General features: G+C 47.9%; 1 protein-coding gene across 8 annotated transcripts in view; it reads right to left on the bottom strand.

The window, feature by feature from the left end:
- POU2F1 (POU class 2 homeobox 1) overlaps positions 1 to 27,638 on the bottom strand; it is a 668,152-nt gene that overhangs the window by 396,258 nt on the left and 244,256 nt on the right. For all 8 annotated transcript variants that reach the window (XM_085621115.1, XM_085621114.1, XM_085621116.1 and 5 more), the window contains one exon: positions 372 to 434. In XM_085621115.1, coding sequence (XP_085477241.1) covers positions 372 to 434 — 63 coding nt within the window. The remainder of the gene's footprint in view (positions 1 to 371; positions 435 to 27,638) is intronic.

Below are 27,638 nucleotides of genomic sequence, written 5' to 3'. Positions count from 1 at the left end.
AGGATTAATCTCTGAAGCTAAGCTCATTCTGTTGCAATTAGTCTTTAGGCTTTGATGAGAGGGTACCAACACACAGATCTGATATAAACCTAACGGAAAGGAGGTACAAAATTATGAATAAATTATGCTTAATTCATGTACGCAATGTGTTTCATAGTTGCACACTATGAAACATGCTGCAGATGTTTTGCATATGCATAGTGTCAGTTTGCTAAGGAATGGCACATGCCCCTTTTTCACTCCCCTTCTCTGTAGCAAAGCAATAACTCCGCCGTACACGTTTCAATGTTCACAAGTGGTCACACTTAAAATGGTTAGTTTTTGAAAACCTCAATAAAAATAAAGAAAATATTTTAACTGGACTTTTGTACCTGTGTTTCCATCCCCACTTTCTGTTGAAGCTTTATTTGTTTCCGAAGTGTTCATTCTTGAGTCTGAAATTATAAGAATTAGGGGAAGGGATTTAAATATTTTTTTCTGAACAAATATTAAATGTGTGGCAAGAAAGTAAGCAGAAAAGAGGGTGTTGAGAGAGACAAAAAAGGAGGGAGAGAGAGTGTGAGAATGTGTGCTGATCCACAATTTTAGCAGTAAGGTCTAAGGGCTAACGTTTATTCCCAGGAATCCTGGGTAATGCATGAAACTATAAATAACAATGTTTTTCAAGGGATTCAGTCCAAAAAATAAATAATCATACATTATATGTTTGTGGTATAAAGATCAACGGTTCCTCTCATAAAGATTAGGATATATAGCTTCAAAAATCAAAGAATGAAACCAAGTTAAATGCTGGACTCCAATATCATTAAAAAACGTATTAACATCTGATCAACATCTTTAGGAAATAAGTGACCACATTTCTAGAAGAGTTAAGGCAGCACAGTGCTCTGTGACAAGTAAAACAAAAATAAATCCACAATAATAAAGCGAGCAAATGTACCTGAGCTCTGATTAATAGATCTCATTAAGAGCTAAGAAAGTTCCAATTGGTCATAAAATGCTTTCTTATATGAAATGTACATTTAGTCTCACTATTAATAATGTTTTGACCATGGTAGATCAAATCAGCATGTCTCATCAGGACACAGTTATGCTGTCTGTCTACATCCTAAATGGAGACAAAGAAGGTCCCTGAAAACAATTTTAGAACCTGTAAACTATATTAAAAATACAATTAACCAATACATATTGAACATCTGTGATAAATTAAGACAAGAACTAAATGTAAAAATAAAAAAAACATTTCATCAGATTTCATAAAGACTGGTGCGCACTAGTTGCAGTCATACTCGATGTAAAATTCACAGAAACCTTTAAAATCCTAGTAATTTTGGAGTTAGCCATAACTGATACATAGCTATTGCAAGTCATGATATCCAAATTAACAATTTACAGCTATTTTCAATCGTTTATTAATCACTTGAACCAATAGGTCACAGTGCTTGGACATAATAAACTGTATGAAATCATGTCTACATAGGACAGACATCATAAAACAAACAAACAGATACTTCTGCCCACAAACAGTGAGTAAAGAAGTCTGTTCTTGGGCTGAATAGCTGGCAACTGTTTAGGCATGGGTTATGGTTTGGGAGGACGAGAGCAAAGAGGTTAGATTTAAGTCGCTGAAGAACATCTGTGACCCATGAAACAAGAAGGCAAGTTGTCTTGCAAGCCAGAACTGCAAGCTACTATCTCATAGCCATCAACAGAAAGGAATATGCTTCTTACCAGTATGCATCTGTTCTTGGCATGTAGAGCTGCCATGCCAAGAACAGATGCATATTGGTAAGTAGCATATTTCGTTCGAGGCATATGAGCTGCAGATTACACACTTGTGCATAGATTATATAGCACTGTTGATTAGTTTGCACATCTACACAATAGTGTTTAGTGAAAGTGTGCGGTGTTGACCATGTAGCTGCTTTGCAGATATCATCTAATGGGATGTTTCCTAGAAAAGCCATTGAAGCCCCTATTTTACGTGTAGAATGGGCTCTAGGGGGAACGGATAGCGTTCGTTTTGCTTTGTGTTAGCAAATTTGAATGCATTTGACAATCCACCTAGCTATCCCTGACTTGGAGATGGGGTTGCCCTTGTGTGGTGGAGAGAAAGAGACAGTGGTTTGGTCTTACGGAAAGGTTGTGTTCTCTCAATGTAGTAGAGTAAGGCTAGTTTGACATTTAGTGTGTGGAGAGCTCTTTCTGCAACGGTTTGTGGTTGCGAGAAGAATACTGGTAGTTCTACAGATTGGTTTAGGTGAAAGGGAGAAATGACTTTAGGGAGGAATTTTGCGTTTGTAGAAAGGGTTCTTGAATGGTAAATGCTTGTATCTCACTGACCCTTCTGAGGGAAGTGATGGGTACGAGAAAAGCGGTTTTCCATGTTAAAAATTGGAGTTCACATTTGTGCAGTGGTTCGAATGGAGGCCCCATTAGTCTGGTGAGAACAATATTTAGGTTCCACACAGGTGAGGGTGGCACTCGGGGGGGGGGGGGGGGGGGGGGGGGAATTATTCTTTTAAGGCCTTCCATGAAGGCTTTAATGGCAGGTACTCTAAAGAGTGATAGATGTTGCCTGTTTTGTAGGTAAGCTGCTATAGCTGCGAGGTGCAGGCAAATGGACGTATAGGCTAGATTACACCTTTGTAGGTGGAGTAAGTAGCCTATGATGTGTTGAATGGAGACGTCTAGGGGATTGATGGTGGTGTTGTGACAATAGACAACAAAACGTTTCCACTTGGCGGCGTAGCACGCTCTAGTGGTGGGTCGCCTAGCTTCCTTGATGACGTTCATACAGTCAGGGGGAAGATTTAGATAACCGAATTCTAGGATTTCCGGAGCCAGTTCGCAAGGTTGAGCTGAGCAGTGTCCGGGTGTTTGATCTATTCATGGTTCTGGGTTAAGAGGTGTGGAGAGAGGCGTAATTTTTGGTGCGGTACTACAGATAGTTCCGGCAGTGTGGTGTACCACGGTTGTCTGGCCCAAGTTGGAGCTACTAGGATTAGTGTGAGGGAGTGTTGCTGTAGTTTGCGCACCACTAGTGGAATGAGTGGGAGAGGCGGAAAAGCGTACGCAAATCTGCCTGACCAGTTCATCCATATCGCATTTCCTTTGGACAATGGGTGTGGATATCTGGCGGCGAAGCTTGGGCATTTGGTGTTTTCGTGGGTGGCGAAGAGGTCTATCTGTGGATGCCCCCACATCTGAAAGTACGGGTGTAGAACTTTTGGGTGGAGTTCCCACTCGTGGATTTGTTGTGTTTGTCTGCTGAGCAGATCTGCCATAGTGTTTTGGACTCCTGGGACATGCTGAGCTAGGAGAAAGATTTTCTGGGGTATGGCCCATCTCCATATGCTCTGTGCTAGCTGAGAGAGCTGTGGAGAGTGTGTGCCGCCTTGTTTTTGAATATAGTACATGGCTGTCATGTTGTCTGTGCAGATTAGGACTGCCTTGCCTGAAATCTGTGTTTGAAAAGATTTTAGGGCTAAGAAGACTGCTAGTAACTCCAGATGGTTGATGTGGAGTAACTTTTGTTGAGGTGTCCATGTGCCCTGCACGGTGAGATGTATTAGATGAGCTCCCCAGCCGGAGAACAATGCGTCTGTGATTAGTACTATTTGGGGAACCGGGTCCAGGAACGGTCGACCTTTGGAAAGGTTTGTGGTGGTCCACCACTGCAGAGAGCGATGGGTGCGACAGTCTACCAACACCAGATCTGTTAATTGACCTTGGGCCTGGTTCCATTGGCGCGCTAAGCACGCTTGGAGAGGACGCATCTGGAGTCTTGCGTGAGGTACTATGAAGATGCAAGAGGCCATAATCCCTTTTAGTTGCATAAACACTCGAGCTGGAAGGGAGTGTTGTACCATGAATTTTGCCCGTAGAGCATGAATGCTTGTCATTCTGGCAGGGTTGGGGTAGGCTAGCGCTTTTGAGGTGTCTATGGTGGCACCGAGGTATTGTTTTATGTGGGATGGTTGTAGATGGGACTTTGCGTGGTTTACTGTGAAGCCCAGTAGGTGAAGTAGCTGGATAGTGGCATGCGTGTGTTGTACGCACTGGCTGTATGAACTGGCTTTTATTAGCCAGTCGTCTAGGTATGGGAAGACATGGATGTGTTGTCTCCTGAGGTGTGCTGCCACTACTGCTAGGTACTTGGTGAATACACGTGGTGCTGTTGTGACTCCGAACGGGAGTACTTTGAATTGGTAGTGTTGGCCGTCCACTACGAATCTGAGTAACTTCCTGTGAGCGTTGTGCACTGGAATGTGGAAATAAGCGCCTTTTAGGTCTAAAGTGGTCAGGAAGTCGTTTTGGGAAAGCAGTGGTAGTACCTGCTGAAGCGTTACCATGTGAAAATGGTCTGAGTGTATGTATTTGTTTAGGGGCCTGAGGTCTAGGATGGGCCGCAGAGTCTCGTCCCTTTTTGGTATGAGAAAATATAGGGAGTAGACCCCCATATTTCTTTGTTTGGTAGGAACGTGTTCTATCGCCGTTTTCTGCAGGAGGGAGATTACCTCCTGCTTTAGTAGTGTTAGATGTTCTTGTGACATTGGGCGTTGTCTGGGTGGAATGTTTGGAGGGGTAGATATTAGTTCTACGCAGTAGCCTGTCCGAATTATTTGTGTTACCCATTTGTCTGAGGTGATGGTGGCCCAGACAGGGAGGACATTTTGGAATCTGCCCCCGACCGGAGTGGGATGGTCTGGGGGGAGTGGAGGGAAGTCACTGGGTAGGTGCGGTGGCAGAGCGGGCGGTGTTTGTTTTGCTCTGCCTTTGTTATTGTTGCACCTGTAGCCGCCTCTTTGGTAGCCCCTTGTAAAGGTGGACTGGGTAGGGGCCTTATATGAAGTGGAAGCTGTGTTGGAGGAGTAGCCTCTGGATGTGTTCCGAAAGGAAGAGCGGCGAAAGGAGCGCCTGGGAGGGTGTGATTGTAAAGCTCCCATGGATTTTGTAGTGTCTGTGTCCTTTTTCATTTTTTCTAGGGCCTCATCTACTTTTGGGCCAAACAGATGTTCCTGGTCAAAGGGATGGTTGAGGATGGAAGCCTGTACCTCCGGTTTAAAACCTGAGATCCTTAGCCAGGCATGGCGACGGAGGAGGACACTAGTATTGATGGCCCTGGAGGCTGTGTCTGCTGCATCTAGGGCACAACGTATGGAGGTATTAGTAATTGTTTTGCCCTCCTGAATTAGCTCGTTGGCCCTAGGTTTGTATTTATCAGGGAGAGTTGCATTATGTCTTCTAATTCGTCATAATGGGCCCTGTCATACCTGGCTAGTAGCGCTTGTGTATTAGCGATACGCCATATGTTGGCAGCTTGGGATGCAGTACGCTTGCCTGATGCGTCCAAGAGTTTAGACTGTCAGGTGGTGGTGTTTCGCCTGACGCTTGGGAGTTGACCCTTTTACGTGCTGTGGATACTACCAGAGAATCTAGTGGTGCTGGCCCTCTGATGTAGAAGGGATCTGTAGGAGCGGATTTGTATTTTTTTTTTTTCAATGCGTGGGTTAATGACCCTGGCTCTGACTGGATATTTAAAGACCTCTGGCGCATGTTTTATAACTCCCTTGAGCATAGGCAATATTGAGGTAGTCCTAGGTGTGTTATCAAATGTATCTAGGAGGAAATCCTCCTCCACGGGGTCGGTATGGAGATCTACCCCGTGATAGTGTGCTGCCCTTTGTAATAGATGGCTGAACCCCAGTGAGACTTCTGGTGGGGAAGGTCTGGAAGGGTAGAGATCATCCTGTGGGACGTTAGGGATGTCAGGGATATTATAATCGTCCCATGGGTCTGGGGAGCCTGTGGGAGTGGGGTCCCCTGTAGGTAAATCTTGGGGCACGTCTCCTATGTCATCATATGGATCCCCCTGATCATCATCATCCGAGATGGTGTTGGGGAATGATGAGGTGGGGGCGGAGACGGTGGAGGAGGGGAAGGTATTCTGAAAGGAGAGGTAGCAGAGTCCTTCCTCTTTGGAGGTGGAGGAGGTTTTTCCAGCTGTCTCTTTTTGATGGAGAGCATCAAATGTCCGGTTTTAGGATCCTTGGTTAGTGTTTTTTGTAATGGATCCGGTGTAAAGAGTTCTGGTGATGTTGGTTGGTCCGTCTGCGCCGGGGCCGTTGGTTTTTTGGCTTTATCCGCGCTGGTTCGTTGTTTGGAACTATGTTTGGAAAAGCCTCATTGTTTGGTCGGCGCAGAGGTGGATTTCGGCTTCGAGGAGCTGGAGCTGGTTCTCGACACAGAGTGTGGGCTGGCTCGAGCCCGATCCGCCGGAAGGCTTAATCGGCTTCTTTACCGGGCCCGAAGGTGCGGTGTGAGAAGCAGTGTCTTTGGTCTTGCTTAGGCCCGGAGGCGAAGGCTTGACCGAAGCCTTTTTCGTTGCCGGCGAGGGTGTGGGGGAGGGGGGGGGGTAGGAGAGGGGGGGGGGTCGATTAGTACTCACGACCCTCTGTGCCGGAGTGATGTCCTCCACATCTGAATCGTCGGCTTCGGAGGCGCTGACGAGTCCCTCGTCGGTGTGGTGTTCTTCTGAAGCGTCAACACCTTCCCCGAAGAGGTCGTCCGGAATCGCCGTCGACGAGTGTGCCATGGTTCTTCTAGCCCTTCGGTCTCGAATGGTTTTCTTGGACCGGAAGGACTTACACGCCGGACAATCTCGAGCCTCGTGTTCAGGGTAGAGGCAGAGATTGCATTCTTCGTGCAGATCGGTGTGGGGGAACTTGGACCCACATCGAGGGCACTTCTTGAAGGGAGTCCTTTCCATTAGCCAGGACCAGAGCTTGGGTAGGCCCGAAGGCCTTCGTCAACAACCAGAATTGAAGGTTTTTGCCGATGAGAGGCGCGCCGAGAGGGGAGATCGCGATCGCAAACAATACCGCGAGTTGGGGTGAGGATTGCGCGTTGATCGTCGAACTGGAAGCTGTTCGAAACCGGAGCGCAGGGATCACATCCGAGCCCGATGGCGGACAAAAACAATCTGAGGATGGAGCCGAAGCCCATGCGCAATACGATCCAAAGGAGGAGTGACCGACCTCGTGACTTCCAAAGACTTTCCAAGAGGAAAAACAACTGCAAACATCCGGGCCCAACACCAGATGGCGATCTATGCACAAGTGTGTAATCTGCAGCTCATATGCCTCGAACATAGCCTTTTCGGCTTAAGACTACAGTTAAGATTAATTTTCCCATGTACAGGACGAAAAAAACACACCCAATCATGGAGCAGTACAGCCTGAGAAACACAACTGGCAGATAATCAAAGAGATAATGTTTGAAAGACAAAGTAGAAAGTTAGTGTACATAACTCTTATTTAACAGGTATTGCCAAGTTAAATTTACAAGATATTAGAGCCTCGATGCCAGATACTTCAATTAACTACATGAAGTCTGCCATTAAAGTTACATTGGAGGTATGACCGATTGGATACAATCCCAGATTTGAGAAACAAAGACCAAGTGGAAAGAGCCATGTTTAACTCCATTCAAGGGAGGTAATTCACTGAAGTGGGTAAAATTGTCTCAGAATAAACATTACTTTCAATACTTCTAATCTTGGCTTTACAAAACAAAAGACTCAAAAACGATTGCTGACACAGGTTAACAATCACATGGAAAGTGGCCGGTCTGCACACCCCATCGCGTAGATACTCAATATATGCATACTTACGACAGAGCCGCAGACATTGCGCTACTTCAAGAGACACACATGACTCATACAGGACTAGGGCGCCTACGCCACAGGTGGAGAGGCCAGGTACATGGCACTAGCTATTCAGCTCACGCTCGAGGGGTACTCATCTGGGTTAGGGCTGGGGTCCCATTTACAAGCGATAAGGTGCTAGTTGACTCTGAAGGACGATACACACTGGTAAGAGGACGACTAAACGGCCAACCTATCCTTCTAGGCTCTCTCTATGTCCCGAATGTTGGCCAGCCACTCTTCTTAGAAAGCTTCACAGATTTTAGCTGGTTGGAGCGGGGTCCCCTGATTGCCTGGCTCCTGAGATGGGACTTTAATTCGGTGCTTAGTGTAAGGCTGCACAGATCCTTCCCGCTTCTGTCCAAGACCGCAGCAATGTCTAATGCGCAGGCCCTCACAGGCACTGGGCGTTAGCTCCAGCAACCCAGATGCCCGGGTCTACTCACATTACTCAGCCGTACACAGACTGCATGTGCGGCTGGACAGTATAGTGGGATCTCCTGCGCTACTCCCCCTTGTCCCCCGCACTGAATATCTGGGCCGCACACACTCTGATAATAACCCCCAACAACTACAAATCGCCTGGGAATCTGAACGCCCTCCCGCTCCAACATGGAAACTCCAAACAGTGGCACTAGAAGACTCCTCATTCCGATCCTCTCTGGGCACAGCGATTCTCGAATTTTTTAAACTTAACAAGGGTACAGCGGGGGACACTCGTGGAATGGGACGCCTTTAAGGTTACAACGAGGGGGCATTGCATGAGCGCGTCTTGGAATATCTGAGTAAAATAAAAAAGACTCCTACAGTACGAGGTGGAAGGGGAGGGAGGAGGTAGAGATGGGCAACAGCTCGAGACACTACGCACACAGCATGGTGACCTGATGGAGCGCCTCCGCTGCCATAACTATGCAGCACACACCACCCGCACGCACTCCACAGCCGATCGTGCGGGCCGTCTTCTGGCCTGGCTGATCTGCCAGGAACACGCCTGTAAACCAATCGCGGAACTGCGGGAGGACACAGGGATCTTGGCGTACACGCAGCACGATATTCACATGGCTCTGACGCAACACTATACTCAGCTATACCAACGCCGAGTGCGCCAAGAGCCCCACACCCTCCTCGTCTTCCTAAGTCAGATACAGCTACTTGAGGCGACGCCATCACAAAACGAACTCCTGAGCGAGCAGATTTCACCAGAGGAGATCAGAGCAGCAATCGCATCCCTAGCTACAGGGAAGTCCCCGGGACCAGATGGACTCCCGGCAGAATTCTACAAAGCATATCAAGTGTTGCTAGTGGAGGGGGCGTGGCCACGCAATCGTCTAAAATGGCCACTTGCTAATGAAGCTCCTTCGGCCGGTGCAACGTTTGCTGCATTATCCCTGCAATGTCTCGATGTAGCCACACATGATCGACATCCATGGCTGTGTGAAGACTGGTGGCACCTGGCTGTCCAAGTTTGAGGCTCCGGGGGTGATCAGATCCTTGGTTTCGGTGGCGGTGAACGACAGCCGCGGAATGAAGAGACACGCTGCCTGGAGACCTGCTGACGTCGCCGGACGCATGGAGACCGGACGAGATCGGAGGTGAGCGGGGGCCGTTGGCTGTGCGGTCGGGCCGGTGCGAACACTGACTGGTGCTTTGGGGGCCCCCTCCTGCTGCGCCTTATTGAAACGGCTCGGGCGATAGCTCCATTGCCGCCCGCCCATTCTTTGCACCACCACCTTGCAGAGGGGACCGCGTTGGGGACAGGGCCCATTGGTCCCCCGGCCCTACGTTTCAACAAGTGCGGGTGGCGTAGCGGCACAAGGAGGGGCAGCCCACTCAGATCCACGCACATTTCTAGCCACGGCTGGCTGCGCGGCGGCACGGCCCCTTCTCCCTCCCCCCACCTAAGGTCTGCTTGCCGCCCCACACCATTGGGGACCCTGCTGGATTGTGCTTCCTGTCCCTGTTGATAATCAGTCCCGGCTCTGCTGGGTTGTTTTTTGGCTGACACCTTTCACCCCAGTGTGTGTCGACCTACCAGCCTGCGGCACCCCAACCATCGCTGGAGGGGGCAACTCTCAACACCCCTTTTAACCTCGCGACGCGCCACACACAGATTGCTGGTGTAGGGGAGAGACGGATCGCGATAGTGGGGGCACAAAATGTACTGATAGCCTGGGACGGATGCCCCTTGGCGTGCTGGGACGCTCACACTCTCCTCCTGCACCCTTGGCCCCACGTTCATCTCGCTGAAACATGTTGGCCTGCTCCTACGCCTAGTTTCCCTTCTCTCTGGTTGCAGGCCTGGCGCGGTGAGGCCTCGTTGAGGCCTGCAACACGCCTGAAATGCGGTGCTCCTCCCTGACTGCTGAGCCTGCGGTGCACTGAATCACGATCACAGACTTCGTTCTGCCCTGTAGCTGCCTTTCTCTTTCTTTGTGCCTACGTGGGCTCTGGCCCTCCTGTCCACTGCCCGGCCCCATTGTCCGCTTTACCTCCGCGCTCCTCCCACGTACTGCGGCATGGGCCGCAAGGACCGGAGGCAAATGACCCAGCCCTTCAGGAAAGTTGCAGACAACGCCTTTGAAGAGGCCCCCGCCATGACAGACGATGCCCAGGGGGTTGAGGAAATGGCTGTTCTTCCGGCACTGTCTGCGTCCATGCTTCAGGAGATGAGGGCAGGGTTCAAGGCTCTTGACGGCAGATTTGATTCACTGGACAGGAGTCTGGCAGACATAGGTGCCAAAGTGCAGGCACACGACCGTGGCCTGGATGTGGCGGAGGCCCGAATATCAGACATTAAGGACAGTGTGGCGCAGTCACTGAAACGTCTTGACAGAGTGGAACGTATCTTGAAAGAGGTTGCAACTAAATACGAGGACATAGAAGCGCGCAGTCGACGCAACAACGTGCGCATTTTGGGTGTTCCGGAAACGGTTACTACTGGCAGAATGGACATCTTCGTGGAACAATTGCTCTCAGATTTATTTGGCAGGGCTGCCTTCACTCCGGGTGTTGTCATAGAATGTGTGCACAGATCCCTAGGCCTAATCCTGGCCTTCCTCCGAGACCCATAATTGCGAGAATTATGAACTTTAGAGATCAGGACTCCGTCTTGCGCCTGGCTCAAGAGCGGGGCGAAGTCAATTGGCAGGGTTCTAAACTCTTTCTTTCCGGACTTCACTGTTATGGTTTAGGAGGCCCGCCGCAAGTTCAATGGGATTAAAGCTACCCATAGAAATCTGGGATTAAGATACGGAATGCTTTACCCTGCAAGGCTTAAGGGGGACGTAGGGGGCAGTTCCTGCATTTTTGACACTCCTACAGAGGCACAAGAATTTTGTCATACTTACAAGAAAAACAACAATGAGGCTACGAGTGCAGGGAGGGGCCCCTCTCCTCCGCTTAGTGGGTTCGAGGCCAGTATGGAACTTTTTTCGAACACAGGAAATGGATAACCAGGCATCCCTAACCTTGCATTTTGATGATGATGTTATAATGGATAATGCTGTTCATTCAGCAGTATTGTTTTAACTTAGTTGCTCGGCCGGCGTGGCGTTGCCACACCTCACGGTGTACACCTTGTTCTGGTTTTTGTTTCAGCAGAGGTGGCAGTGCCTTTCCGATGGTTTCCCACACAGTTGTAGACTTAGCTGGCACCGCAAGCTGATTAGATGGGCATGGTACTGCCTCGCTTGGGAAGGGGTGAGGCTGGGTGGTGGGGGGGGACTTTGCAATGGTTGCACACTTTCAAGGATTACACAGATAGGTTATTGTCCCACAAAGATTTCTTAGTAGACTATTCGTTTGCATATTTCTTGACACATGCTCGCTACAGCTCAGTTAGGTAATGTGACTGGTCCTTCTGGTCTGTCCCTGCTGTCCTGGAACATACGAGGTCTCAACAATAACCGCAAAAGACGCCAGGTGCTCAATTATTTATTGCGACACAACATTGATATTGCCTGCCTCCAGGAGACACACTTATCAAAGTAGGACACCACCCGTATGGCAGCTAGCTGGGGTGCCCATAGATACTTCTCTAATTATAGCAGTTATGCCAGAGGCGTCGCCATCCTAATACATAATAGGATCCCTTTTAGTCCTGGTAAAGTGATAGAAGACATCGAGGGCCGGTTCCTCATTGTCACGGGTACACTAATGGGTCACATTATTGCTCTAATAGGAGTCTATGGCCCGAATGCAGACACTCCCAAATTTTTTCACTCCCTACATGTACACTCTTCGAAAATAGAACCTAGCTTGATTATTATGGGTGGAGACTTCAATTTATTGTTAGACCCTACACTGGACAGCACCTCCACATCTCCTGACACCAAACCACGCTCCCGGCGTGCCTGGCAGGACATTTGCCGACAACTTTCACTGATAGACATAGAAAGAAAACACAACCCCTTCACCACTTCCTATACTCATTATTCTGGTTACTATAACACCTGGACCAGAATAGACAACTTGTTAGTCTCTCCGGGTATAGCTGGATAGTTCGAGTCACTGAAGACACTGCCCCGGACATATTGTGACCACTCTCAGGTGGTGCTGCGGCTGGCTATCCCCCGCCCCGGGGGCTTTGAACAGCAGTGGCGGTTTTAAAAGAAAACAACAGCAGGATGAGGTCTTCAATGCGGAGGTGCGAGAGGCCATCGAGGATTATTTTGCCATAAATACTGGTTCGGTAGAAATGTGGGCGTTCTTCTGGGAAGGTTTTAAGGCATACATCAGGGGGGTTTGCATAACAAAAAATGCAGGTGTGCTTAAAGACTTGCGCACCACACTGGCTCGCATTGAGCGGGACATATCGACATTAGATACTGAGCTGCTCAAGAATGCCTCTGTTGAGACCGAAAATCGACGTATAGCTCTCTTAGAATTTCGTGAGGCCGCAGACAGAGGCGTTGCATTTGGGTAAGCACCAGCCTGCTAGAAGATACAGGGAAGGCGAAAGACCTGGTAGAGTACTGGCACAAATGCTCCGCCCCCCCGTACAGCAGGGCGTACATAACTGAGATATGCACCTCCTTAAACCAGCCGGTCTATTCCACCCCTGAAATTCGTGACACTTTCCTGGATTATTTCAAGACCTTATATAGCTCCAGGGTTAGTGGCGATCTTAGTGAGCAGGAAAACTATTCGTCAGAAATTGCTCTAGTGAACTTGGAGAAATGTATGCAAGATTTCCTGGCTGTGCCCATATCCGAAACGGATATTATGGGTGCCATAGAAGCACTGCGAGGCTCCTCTGCTCCTGGTCTTGACGGGTTCGCCGGTGACTTTTATAAGGCCTACAAAGATATTCTTGTGCCACAGTTGATTGAGGTATATGCAGAGGCGCTTGAAAAGCAGGTCCTTACCCCCCCATACTTCGTGAAGCTGTCATTCTCCTTCCCAAGCCCGGCAAGGACCCTTCCCTCTGCAGTTCCTATAGACCCCTCTCATTATTGAACCTAGATTATAAAACATTGGCCAAAGTTCTCGCTAGCAGACTCTCTCAGCTAATGGAATTTATCATTTCCCCGGCACAGACTGGCTTCGTCCCACAGCGCTCCACATCACTTAATCTTCTGACCCTTTTCGCTGTCCTTCACAGGATAGACCCAAAGGTTCCTGCAGCAGCTGTATTGTTGGATGCTGAGAAGGCCTTCGATTCTTTGAAGTGGCCTTTTTTTCCTCTGGGTGATGTGCCGCATGGGTATGCCTGCGGGATTTGTAGCCACTATTGCTTTAGTATACACTAGCCCCAAAGCTAGGCACGCTATCCCACTCCTCGCTGGTGCGTGGCACGCGACAAGGATGCCCCCTCTCTCCTCTTTTGTTTATATTAGCAATGGATCCATTAATTTGACATTTCCAAGAACGCCATCTCCATCGAGGTCTACGATTTAAAACAGGACCCTTATTGGTGTCCCTCTATGCAGATGATACCATTCTATATGTGCATCATCCTCAGACCAATCTTGAGCCAGTCATTAGCGAAATAATTCGATTTGGCCATTTTTTAGGGCTAGGCATTAATTGGCACAAGTCTGTAATTTTTCCTTTGACGGAGAGCACGGCCCCGTGGGATTGTGAATTTCCGCTTGAATGGTGCCAGGAATCAGTCAAATATCTAGGCATCCATATACATTCGGATACTGCTAACATTATTAGCTTAAATTATGGATGAGCCGTGAGCTCCTTGGAGACTTGGGTAGAGCGGTGGCTGCGCTTTCCGTTGTCAATGGCTGGCAGGGTCGCTATAATTAAAATGGTAGTGCTTCCTAAATTTTTATATTTATTTAACAATATCCCCATCCCCCTCACTAAGTCCTTCTTTTCACAGTTACGTACGCATCTTATCAGGTTAGTCTGGGGGGGGGGGGTAAAAGACCTCGCGTTAGCTGGCGAGTATGGACTCTTCCATATGATAGGGGCAGTTACGGCGTCCCAGATGTACATTTGTATTATTTAGTGGCTCAGTGTAGCAATGCTTATGCCTGGTATCATCCGGATGCGCAAATTCCCTTTCTGAGGCCGGAGGCTGACCTTATGCTTCCTCTGAAGTTGTCCACTGTACTACCTAAAGGTGTCTCTAGAGACCTGATCGACATACAGACCGTATCCACTACTAGCTGGGCTTGGGATAGGTTGCGGAGACTTCTTGGTATCAACACACTATACTCACCGGCTTTACCTCTACCAAATCCCCTGTGGCTCCCCGTTGCGGACGAAACACTTGTTCAACGCACATTGGTTAAATTCAACATCACAAAGATAGGTGATCTTTATCCGAATGATCACATCCTCTCTGTATCCGAAGACATCCGTTTTCAAGAAAGATCATACCTTTATAATGCAGCGTATTCACTCTACACTGAGAGCCACGCTCCCTACTTACCCGATAGCGCCAGAACCTATGGCCCTGTTGATAATTGAGAGTAAGGCGGGTACCCACCTCATCTCCAAAATGTACAGGTCTTGTTCTGGTCTACAACTGGTGTCAGATGATAAAGTACGCACTGCATGGGAAAATGATCTTGGCCGGCCCATTACTGACGATCAATGGAAAAAATGCGCATGGTAACAAGAGAAATATCCCTCAACAGCAGGCACAAACTCATTCACTTCAAATTCCTCCGTAGATTATATCACACGGCAGCCTGGTCACACTAAATTGATCCCTCCAGACCGCACCAGTGCCTGAAATGCTATGCCCCCCCATGCAGACTTTGCCCATCTTACATGGACTTGCCCTAAATTACCGAACTACTGGGAACAGGTGCATTTTACATTGGGTGCAATGACGTCGCTGACACTTCTCCCCACACCTGAAATTGCACTCATGGGATACACAGTTAAATTTCCCAAAAAGATTAGGAGATTTGCGGCACTTGGACTATTATTAGCTAAACGGGAAATAGCGCTACTATGGGGTAGACAAACTAATCCTACCCTACAGAATTGGCTACGTAGCCTGGCATATTGTAACGTGAACTGTGAACTATATGCTTCCCTCATGCCATGTTCGTCATGCCTTAAAGATATATGGGGCCCTTACAGGGCGTTTATTGAGGGGAAACGCCGGGAGTCTGCTTCACAGGTAGATAGTGGCATAGTGCCGGAGGGAGTGGGATGATGGGCTATATCATTCGACATAGGATTTATATGTGGCTTGTAGCGTTTCTGGATTATCCTAAGTGCATTTGCCTGCAGGTTTAGATTAAACGGACGAGGGGCGGACAGGGTCTGGACTGGATGAGCCGCTGTATTGTTGATGTTGCTCCGATGGGCCGAGAGACCAGACAAAACTGTGATTGGATATTTTGAACATCCTCCCAGCTGAAATGCCTAAAACTTGATTTGCATATTGCATGTATATGACTGATTTGTGATATGATACATGACTGTGTACCACACTGAATATCTTTTGTTTCTGTATATATAAGGAAAATTTGACAAATAAAGAATTTTTTTTTTTTTAAAAGAAGTGTCGCTAGTGCCGCAGCTCCATGCCCTCTACGCAGCCCCCTTCATTAGGCGAGGCCCACCTGATCTCACTGCCCAAACCCGACAGGGATCCATCTGATATGGGCTCCTATAGACCTCTTGCCCTGCTAAACACCGACTATAAAGTATTGGCGAAACTCCTAGCTGACAGACTGGCACAAGCGGTCCACACCCTCGTGCACTCGGATCAAAACGGCTTTGTGCTGTCCCGAAACACCTCACTCAACCTGCAGCGTTTGTTTCGTATAGCAACTTACTCCACACATGAATGGCAGAGAGTGGGCTCTCTCATTTTAGACCTTGAGAAAGCCTTTGACTCTCTAGAATGGGATTACATGTTCGCAACCCTTGAAAGATACAAACTGGACCCTGCTTTCCTACAGTTGACCGTCTACTTTACACCAAGCCAGTGGTGACGGTTAAGGTGGGATTCTACGTCTTAGGTGCGATTCGAGTGCGGTGTGGGACGAGGCAGAGCTGCCCGTTGTCCCCCCCCTCCTCGCGCTCGCCATGGAGCCACTGGCTGAGGCATGGAGAACACAGCTGCAAGATGGCATACCACTGGGCGATGGTACATACCATGTGTCACTGTACGCCGACGATCTATTAATATACCTGCGTGACATTCATCAGGTGCCTGAGCGTTTGGCTCACATTCTGCGGGACTTTGAGTCTATCTCAGGGTTAAGAGTGAACGTAGCTAAATCTAAATTATACGCCTTTCATGAGAGATGCCACGATCCAGCACTTACACTCAATGGCACGCAAGTGCAATGGTGTGAGGACACCTTTCGCTACTTAGGCATACGAGTGTACCGTCAACCGCTTGACCTCTTTGATGGTAATCTGGCAGGGCGCTAAGGACAGTGAAATCCCAGATGCAGTTCTGGAACACACTCCCTCTCGCAGTAGTGGGCAGAGTGGCACTGGTCAAAATGGTAGCTCCTCCGAGATTCCTGTACTACTTTGCCAATCTGCCTATCTATGTACCTACTTCCTTTTTTACGGCGCTGGAAAAGACAGCCAGGGATTTCATCTGGGGTCACAACGGTCACAGGGTGGCAGTAAAAAAGTTGTACTTGCCCACTAATCAGGGAGGCTTGACGTTGCCCTGCTTTGAGCACTATTACCTGGCGTAGCAGCTGCAATGGTTCGCCCGATGGATGGCAGATTGCCAGCGTGATGACACAGCAAACACACGCCCACCTTACACATTATCCCAGATCCTTGCACTATTCCACCCTGGCGCGCGGACACGACCCCCGGAATCCCAATTACTAAATGTGGCCCATAGGTGCTATCGCAGAACCCTCTACTTAACTCGAGACAACACCCTATGCCCCTGCGCTCCCACTTGACGGTACCCCTACAGGACACGCCACAATTACGTGCACCGACCTGCAACTCTGGCATGAGGCGGGGATACAAACGCTAGGAGACTTATAGAACGATGGCTTCCTCATCCCTTACACAACACTGGTAGAAAGTGACGGGCTCCATGCGGGACAGTTCCTCCTACATAGAACTCTAGTTTCCGCACTTTCGTTGAGGTGGGGAGACCTAGCTGCTCAACCACAAACTCACCTCACTGTGCAATATTTACATGTTATGGGACGGGGCAAACACCTAACGAGGTGGTTTGCGGCTTCACTTCACCAACATGCAGCGTTCAGTTTAGACCCCCTCAGACGTAAGTGGGAGCAGGACCTCAGCCGACCCTTCTCAGATAAAGATTGGGAAAAAGTGCTGGCCAGCCCAGCCCAGATCCCCAGAAACACTCGATTTAGACCGATACAATATTACACAACAAGCGTACCTTACGCCAGCCAACATCAACAGATATTTTCACCACACTGACTCACCTTGCCCACATGCGCCGCCACGGACGCAGACTTGGTGTACATGCTCTGGGGCTGCACCTGCCTAGGTGCGTACTGGAGAGGGGTGGCAGATATACTTCGAATATGTACAGGCAGAGAGATTCCCTTTGATTGGCCTACGTACATACGGCATACGTTTCGCAGAACACAACACTAAAGTCACTTCTAGATTCCTAGACCGGGGTATATGAACGGCAAAGCGACTGATCACGAAAAGGTGGTAAGCACCCGACCCCCCCCCCCCCCCATACACATACTTGGAGGCGCTCTGTACTCACTTGGGCTAGAGCTGTAAGTGTAGCGATACGTCGGGAGGAAGTTATAGGTCTCAGAAAAACACCTATCTCCACATACTGGGACGTAGCCCACGCAACCACCTGACCAGTCGTCATAGACCTGTGCAGGTGTCCATCATCTTTAGGCTTGTCATGGGCACTGGGCCAGTTCTCTCTCAATGAACGCCGCCATATCAACACGCGCATCAACGGTGGGGGCACGTGAGGTGGCACTTGCACAAGCCAACAGCAGCAGAAACGGGACGACACTCCAACTCAACTCCAAGTTCCGCTCCCCATTCCCCAGTTACTGTTGCTTGACAGATATACCATGCTTGCTGCAGCAAAATCAGCTTCCATAGATTACTTGCTACACGATTTACGCACAGAGGAGTAAGTTGACTGCCCATGAGCAGCATGGCCACAAAACAGACATTGGACGATCCCTGCACAGTCACTATGCCAACCACTCCATGACATGCGTAGATATCTCCTTTGGTAATGCAAGTACTGTAGATGATGTTATCGCTGCATGTTGCAGCAGAATGCACTGATTATTGGTGACAAACATATAATATCAATAAAAACATTTATTAAATAAAAAATCAAGATGTGCACAGATTCAAAAATGAACACAAAGGAACATATGTAAAAGAAAATAAAAAGGACAAAAACATATGCAAGTTTAAATTCCCAGATATAGTGGAAGAAAAACCAATAACGGACCTCTGATGCAGCAAAGGAATCTCACTTTAAAATTGACAGGAAATATTAAAAACAAAAAGGCTAAGTTGCACAATCGGATACCAAAAGGGAAATTTTGTACAATCTCTGCATGCTAGCGGTAACAGAAGAGACATTCATCGTAGAGAAATAGTGTAAATGGCAAATCAATTACTATAAACAGGGAAATACTCTGTAAAAACATTGCCCTAGCCTCTACACATGAAATGGCCATTTAATATACAATAATAAATGACAGAAATAAAGGTGAAACCAGATGAAATGCTCAGTGTCCCCAGTGAGCACAAAGCTTAAATGTGCAGACCATTGTTTGCCTTATTCTAAAGTCATATGAAGTTGCACTTTCTCGTTTTCTCCTGTGCAATCCCTGTGAACAGTGAGCACTTTTGTTTTGCTTGTTAACCCCTTCAATGCGCATGACGGAGCGGTTCCGTCATGCGCGTCGGTTGTGCTGTGCGCATGACGGAACCGCTCCGTCACGACCCCGCCCGCTCAATAGAACCTTCAGCACGGCGCGGTAATCCACGCCGCGCTGAAGGGGTTAAGGTGTATGAGAGGACACCACTGAAGGAAGTAGTCTCTTTCTAATTATACCTTCTATAGGAGATGGAGAGCAAATGGGTGACTCTACTCATCAGCCTACGACTTTGTTCCATTTGGCGCCAACCTGGATTTCCTTTAATCAGTACACTGTGCCAACGTCATATTTATCGAAAATTTTAGCCAGGGCCACTGGAATTATGCGGCCGCTGTTTTTTTCACATAATTATCAATTTGCTGCATGTGCCACTTAATCCATCACCAGCTGTATAATCGGCACATTAAAAAAAAAATAGTTTCTAGCTCGAACGGATCACAAGTTATTAAAATGCAGCAGTGTGTGTGTGTGCGCGCAATGAAAAGCCCATCGCAAAGGTTAACTGGTCATATTTCATTTGTTTATTGATATACTTAAGGGCCGAATACGATCTCGGTTGGAAAGCCTACAACCTGAGATCGAAGTCTTTCCGACCGAGATCGTCTGTTACAATTCCGACCGCCTAGATTGTAATTAAGCGCTCGGAATTGAAACAGGCCGGTCATTTCGGCTGGATTCAGACAGGCTCAAGGAGCCAGTCAGCCATTCGGAGACCGGCCTGTAATCCCAAGGGACGTCGTTTCCGCCATTGGGATTACAATGCCCGGTTTCCCACAGGCTTTTCATGCCTGGCTTTCTGACATGGAAAGCCTGTCAGAAAGCGAGTTTGGGGTTCCCTGCACCGCGTGACAGCAATCACCATTTCTCTATGGGAGCTTGTGCCACGGCCGGTTTACGGCCGCAGCACAAGCTCCAATAGGGAAATGGGAGTATGCAACCGCACCATGTGCAGTCGTATCGTACTTCTGGGGTCGGAACCGCCGACTAGAGGTCGGAGGCAACTCCGCCCGACATCATAATCTGTCCCCAAGTTGTTATACTGACACTAATGAGAAAGTCTTTGCCCAGACAGTATTACCAAGTGTAAAAATAACAAAATAATGAATCCCATAAAAAGTGCAGCATAATTTGCCTTTTCTTGACAGATAATTTAGTCACATACACACAATTTGGTTCTTCCCGCCGCATAATTCCAGTGCCCCAGACTGTGGCTATACAAAGAAATACTAGTTTGTTCCTTTTTATATCAACAGATCACAGGAATTCAGCTGCAAGGAATCACGCATGCAGTCACAAAAATTAGTCTGACTTAAGGGAGCACCTGTATAAAAAGAGATGCTATGCATGCACAAATCAAAAAGTGATGGATAAATAGTGTTAAATACCTCTGAGTTTCAGTAAGCCTACTAGACACAACACACAATGTCAACAAACAATGTATCCGATTGCTTGCACAGAGTCAATCTCACAAATTACCAGTGGATCCCCTTCACCACCCGCCAACCCTTACTTTAGGTCTTCTCAAGCCTAGATTACAAAACACCATATAAGAAAGACTATTAAGATGCTCTCCTCATCTTTTTCGATCACAGATGTAAGATTAATACATATATCTACACATCACTTATGACTGATTTGGTCTTTTGACACACCATCTGTCTTAAAATGTTTTTCTTAATACACAAACATCAATCTCTCCAAGGCCTGTTCCTCAACCAAGACCATGAAAAAGACTAAATGTAAATGTCACAAGGTTGATGCGTAACCAAAAGCCTAATACACTTAAATTACAAGTTACTTTCCTTCGGTAACACATTATCAGGTAGAGACCATCAAGCCGCAGATTCCTTATTTTAGAATTATTACTAGACGCAAGGCTGGATAAGGAAAAATGTTCACGAGGAGCACCAACGCATGTCAGTAGGTGGAGATGTTCAGCTGCGCGTGGCGACATCTGCGCCAAAAATGTCTTGTGCAGTGCCTATATAGGCACAGCCGCAGCACACTGATGGCAGTTTCTTTTTGCGACTTTCCACACCGGAAGCGCAGTGCCACTAAGAACACCGACCACTAGTGTTGAAAAGTAGGGCACTGCAAGGGGAACAGCCCTGTCCCAAGAAATCCATTCGCAGGGAGAATGGGTTGGTCGTTAAGGAATCTGCAGCTAAATAGAGTCTCCACCAGATAAGACGTTACCGAAGGTAACTAACTTGTTCATCTGATAGAGACCTCTAGCCACATATTCACTACCTTAGATACACAAGCAAAACCTTCATAGAGGTGGGTCTGCAAAACTGTTTCACACTAGAAAGTCCTGCAGGACTGAAATAGCAAAGTGCCCATACCGGAAGGCCCAACGATCCAGGCAGTAATGCTTTGCCAAAAGTGTGCAGCAAAGCCTACGTTGCTACCTAGCAGATAGCCTGGACCAGAACTCCAGGTGCTAAAGCAGTGGTCGCAGCCTTAGTTCTGGTGGAATGAACACGCAAACCCTCAGGTGGGTGCTTACTGGCCAAGGCGTAGCAGATCTTAATGCAGAACACGATCCATTGGGAGATGGTCCGTTTCTGCGCTGACTTTCCCTTCTTCGTTCCAACACACCCCATGAAGAGTTTGTCGTCTCGCTGGAGGGATGTGGCAGAGCATAAAAAGTAAGCAGGGGACCAGACTGGCCTAAATGAAAGTGAGTGGTGACTTCGGCACAAAGGAAGCTCTAATGTGTACAGCCAGTTTGTCTGGGTAAATGTTCAGGTATGAAAGCTTGGATGAAAAAGCTTGAAGCTCACTGACACTCCAGGCAGATGTTATTGCTACTAGGAAGGCAGTCTTTATGGTAAGGATCCTGAGAGGAAAAATGCGCAATAGCTCAAAGAGAGCACACATCAGAAAAGTCAATACTACATTAAGGTCACACTGAGGTATGATGAAGGGCGAAGGTGGAAACTTGTTCCAAACCTTTCAGGAACCTATTTACAAAAGTGGATTTGAAGAGAAATGGCTGATAGGGCAACTGCAGAAAGGCTGAGATAGCAGACAGACAGCCCTTTAAGGTGCCCAAGCAGAGCCTTCCTGGGGAAGGGAAAGGCTAAAGAGAAGGACCTCAGAGAGGGGAGCGGAAAGGAGGTCAACCTGTGTCTCTGCACACTATGCCACAAATTTACCCCAACAGCAGGTGTATACAGTCTTGGTAGAGGGAAGCCTGATAGCATTACATACTTTGGGCGAAAGGTCAGAAGCGGTCAAAAGCCACCACTCAAACTCCACACAAATAGGCAGAGTGCTGGCAGGTTCAGGTGGAGAAACTCCCCCTGCTGCTGCGAGAGAAGACGCTCCTGAAGGAGCATCCTGATCAGAGGACAGCTGAGGATACTAAACTGAGCCCAGTATTTAGCTACAAGCCGTGCTTAATTTGAGCAGGTGCTTTCCGGTGCTCGGCACCAGCTCTTAATTGCAGGCACCGGCACTTAGGACAGCTGCTCATTTAAAGAGGAGCTGAAAATAGTGGTTTAATAAATCAATAGATGTTTACAAGAACTGATAACTGTCACACAAACAATTCTTAAAGCTTGGGGGGCTCGACCAGTCAGAATTGTCACACTTGAAGCAGTGTGATGGTTAGTAGTTGAGCAAGCTCTGACATTGGCAGCGCTGGCAGGGGCAGTGTGTGGTGCAAACTGCGGTGGCCTCATCACGAGGGCTCCGGCATTTATTTCTTCACAAATTAAACACTGGCTATAAGGATGACTCGGGCACAGTCATTCCAGATCTTCTTGAGAACTCTGGGTAGGAATGGTATTGGTCGAACGGCGTACAGGAGACGTGGGCTCCACGCGAGACGAAAAACATTTAAGAGCGAGAGCCACCATGGAAAATCTAGCACACAGAACTGCCGAAATTGCTCGTTCTCGGCGATGAACAGATCTAACAAAGGCTCTCGCCACTGCTGAAAGACTTTGCACCACCTCCGGATAGAGATGCCATTGGTGATCTGACAGGCATTTTTGGCTGAGTTCGCCGGCCATGGCGTTCAACCACAGGGATATGCCATGAAAGTTACAGCCATTTTCAGAGACGCAGGGCCTATTGACAACAGTCCATGGCCCCATCCGGCCCGCTTGTTGCAGTCCCACATGTTGCTGGTGTTTTCAGTGAACACCTGCACTAGCTTTTGCTTGACAGAGAATAGAAAGGCTTTTAATGCCAGCTGGATCACCACGGCACTCCAGAAGGTTGATGTGGAGCCTGGATTTCGGAGGAGACCAGAGGCTTCTGATCTCCACCTCTTCCAGATGGCCGCCCCATCCCAGGAGTGACCCATCTGTCACCACCATCAGATCCGGTTGGGGAAGGGAGAGGGGTCTGCCGCTGAACCATTTGTGGTTCACTAACCACCACTGCAGATCTTTTGCAGTTCCCTCCAAGACCTGTACCATGTCAGATATTCCCCTGATTTTGCGCCCATTGGAACTTCAGGTCCCACTACAGAGCCCGAACATGCCAGCGGTAATGCGTCACAAGCAGGATGCTGGAGGCCATGAGGCCCCGTATCCTCAGTCAGTCTCACCGAAATCCAGGATACAGGTTGAAACATCAGTATCTTAGCCTGAACATCCTGGACTCGCTGTTGGGGAGGATATGCCCATAAAATGCTCAGTGTACAGAACTGCTCCGATGAAACAGAGCATCCGAGAGGGAGTCAGGTGTGACTTCGGCTCGTTGATAGCAAACCCCAGTGAGTGCAGGCGGTCCGCAGTAGTCTGGAGGAGGAGACAACAGCCTGGCTCGAGCTTGCCTTCAACAGCCAGTCGTCAAGATAGGGAAAGAATGGCAACCCTGGCCTCCACAGATGAGATGCAACCACCGCCATCACTTTGGTGAACACCTGACTGGCGCTGGTCCAAAGGTAAGCACGGTGAACTGAAAGTGAGTGTGGCCTAACATGAACCATTGGTAATGGCTGTGGGCATGGGCTGTGCAAGTCCAATGCTACCATCCATCTCCCGGGTCCAGGAGGAGACAGGACTTGAGCATGAGTTAGCATTTCAAACTTCTCTTTGAGTAAGAAATGGGGGGGGCAAGTCTAGGATAGGACACATGCCTCCATCCTTCTCGGGCACCAGAATGTAGCGGGAACAACCACCACAACCTACTTCTTGTGTCGGCACCCTCTCTATTACTCCCTTGGCCAAGAGAGCAATCACTTCCTGGCGAGTAAGGAGAGATGCTCCTCCATCAGCGTGTTGAAAGCGGGTGGCATGGGTGGAGGGAAGGTCATGAAGGGAAGGGAGAATCCCTTCGAACTATCTGAGAAACACAGCAGTCTGATGTTATTGGCCTCCAGTGGGGCAGGAGATGGGATATCCCGCTGTCCACTAAGTGCCCATTATGATGAGCGGGAAAACTAAAGGCATTTGGAGGATGTGGCTACCAAGGGGGGTGGTAGCCTGGCACTACCTCTGGCTTCCTGAACCACACGGTCTCTGGGTGCCTCGTCCTCGGCTATGCAAAGGCTGGGAAGCTTGTGGGCTGTGGTGGTGGGGGATAACAATGGGGCTGGAAAACCCCCGGGCCTAAAGGTGTTTCAGCAGGAACGGGCTACCGAAATAAAAAGTGTGTGGCCTCATAGAACTCACGGAGAAGGACAGGGGTCGCTCAGGCTCCCAGAAACTCTGGAAGGCGTGGCTCAACTGCGGAGCCAGGCCTCAAATGACTATGTTCCCTCGTCTCATCGAATGACTTTGACAAACGGGGCGAAGTCACAGACCTCTTCGACTTGAATTTCTTCTTCCTCTTACCAGAGGACAACTGAGTGCAATGAAGATCTTCAATCCGCTCCCAGGACCTTCATCTTGACTGGAATGGATACCATCAGGGAGTTGCAGGTCAAGTAGCAAGGAGCTTGAGGGAGCGCTATCTCAAGGCTTTGGGGTGCATGGTGCAGCAGGCAAGGCCTTTGCGTCGTGGTAACGCTTGAGGCACCAGAGGCAATCAAGATACTGGTCCGTCACCGACATCTGCTGGTGACAGGTGCCGAAGGGCTTGAAGCCGGCCTTCCTAGCGGACCTCCTGCCACACCAGGAGAAGAATCTCAAAAATACCAACAAAAAGTCAACAGTGGTCAGTCAAAACTTGACTGGGGGAACCTCTCTTCAGATCTGTGCTGACTGGTGCGAAACGTAATGACGTCAGCGCGATGGGATGGCACCTAAATAGGCACCGCACATGCCACTTCCGGTGCAACGCAGAGCTGAACGAGGCCGCTAACTGGTGGACAGGGATACTTCTTACAAAAGAAAATCCGGATCCAGTCAAATGCCTGGGGATAATTCTTAGGTAAGGAATCTGCAGCTAAAACTATCTGTATAAGGTTTTATAGCAAAATTCAGGCGTTTTATCATTGCTAACCCTTGTGTTCTGCCTAATCAGGTCAGAACTCGGACCTCATTTACACACAACATAACCTGGCCCACATTTTGTTCCTCACCTAGGAATACTGGTAAAGCAATCTGGTACCCCTGATCACCTTGTGTCATAGAAACAGCTTTAATTCTTTGTTTATCATTTATTTACTAATCAACTTTATGCCAGTGTGTATTGCTATAGATATGGTTATAGAAGTACACACCCATCCACTGTGGCGCAACGATCTGGACCATTCTCTGTAATTATGACATAAAATACTGCACAGGTCAATGTTCAGTTTCCTGTATAATATTCAAGAGAACTCATAGAACCAAGGGAATCCTTGGTGTATGTAGGCTATCCCATCCAAGGAAACAGAAAGTGGTTCCTGTGGCTTCCTTTTTAGTGACTTGAAAGTCGTTAGGACTTAAGTGAGACAATCAGCCTAGGATAGAGATCCCCGCACCCCACCCGCCCAAGGTGTTTCTCATGAGCAACAGGTTTCTCTCTGCGCCCTCTATTTTTTCTCTGCAGTGTGCTTTTTTACTGGTTTTATTTTGTTAGTTTTACACAGCACAAACATTTGTTCTGGAAGAGAGTGTATAGAGCTTTCCAGTGGCTTCTACAGAAACTGTTCCCCATTGGCATGTAATGGCAGAAACATTTTTCTAAGGGTGGGCCGAATGTTTCATTCTGCACGCTGAATTGACAGAATTTTGGTTACTCTGAGTTACTCTAACACGGAGTTTCGGCCACATTCCGCTGTGTGGCGGAATTTTTCTCCCACAAGGCTCCAGAAAACACAAGCGAGATTTGGCATCCCCTAGTGCAATTGTCTAGTACCGGTGGTCGAGGTCAGAGGGCTGTCGCTCTAGTAGATTTGCTGCCACTCAAGTAGATTGTCTACTCGAGCTGCAGCAAAATCAGCTGGAATGGTTGAGCGTTCTTGCGCAAACGCATGGTGCCATAAGTGCTGATTTTTCAGCGCTGCTCACGCTACCGTTGCTACATTGCATCGCAAGCTACATATTTTCCACTTTATGCAACTCTGCGAGTTACAACCACCCCTAATTCTTTACAAGATCTCAGGGCTGTAAAGAGTGTGGCTGCACCTCTAAAAAGGGAATCACATGCTTCCTGCTGAAGCATCCAATATAGTCAGCTAGTCATGGGAGACGATAAGACTATGTAATTAATTACCTTTCCGGTTTCTATGTGGAGTATTATAGAAATTGAGTATTACAGAAAACTTCAAGGTTTACTAGCAGGGGAATTCTGGAAATCTCAAATCTGTGCTTGCAGAGTCCTTTGGAAACTTGCAAAATGTTACTAATACAGATGTAATTACAATTCAATAAAGTACACTACCAGGGCACCTAGGTTTGACAAGAGTGTTTTCTTGGAAAATTTGGGCAGCTTACAAAGTCGAGTATGCCAACACATGTTTTATGAAAATCAGTGCCTTGAAATTTTTATTAACATGGGCGGCGGCCCCAGGCTACTAGCAGTTTAGAAGTACTTGGTCTATTTCTGCATTGATGGGTTACCCACCAATCAAGCTTAAAAATGAACCAACTATATACAGGAAATACCATACTTGTGTTACCTTTACAGATCTACTTCCAATACTCAGTTTACTGATTTCCTGTTGACCTTGAAATGACCTTTTGTATTGTTAATACTTGTAAACTTGTGTACTCTTTGAAACAAATATTGGGTTTGTGGTGCTTGCTACAGTTGCTGCTTGTGGTCCTGCTGCTAAGCTGCTGATTTTGGAACTTGGGGCCATGGGTTCAAATTCCACCAACAGTGTTCGACTGGAAATCGGGTGACATAGCAAATTTATGTCTGTGCCTAAAACTGTGCACATGTGTGAATTAAAAATGTGTAATTTTGAAATGAACATACACTCTTTTTTAAGCAGCTACATTTACGCCATATACATACATACTGGCACACTCGAACGTTGAAATCCCACCAAAAATGTAATACATTTTCTCTAGAAGCTTCCCATTTGCCACTAAAATCTACAAACATTTACAGGAGAAGAACCCTAACATATTCTATAACGTTATTTAAACTACAAGTTGTACCAATGTTAATGGCAAAATAATACTTAAAAAGCATGAACTGAGGCTAGGTTTTCGAAACAAAGCATTAAGGGAGACCATCATCTCCCTTATTTATGTGGACTACAATTCCTTTCTGTTTGT

The sequence above is a fragment of the Triturus cristatus genome, chromosome 8, assembly GCF_964204655.1.
Source record: "Triturus cristatus chromosome 8, aTriCri1.1, whole genome shotgun sequence".
Classification (NCBI taxonomy): domain Eukaryota; kingdom Metazoa; phylum Chordata; class Amphibia; order Caudata; family Salamandridae; genus Triturus; species Triturus cristatus.
The sequence above is the reverse complement of the archived record's forward strand: the minus strand, read 5'-3'. Positions and strand labels throughout refer to the sequence as shown.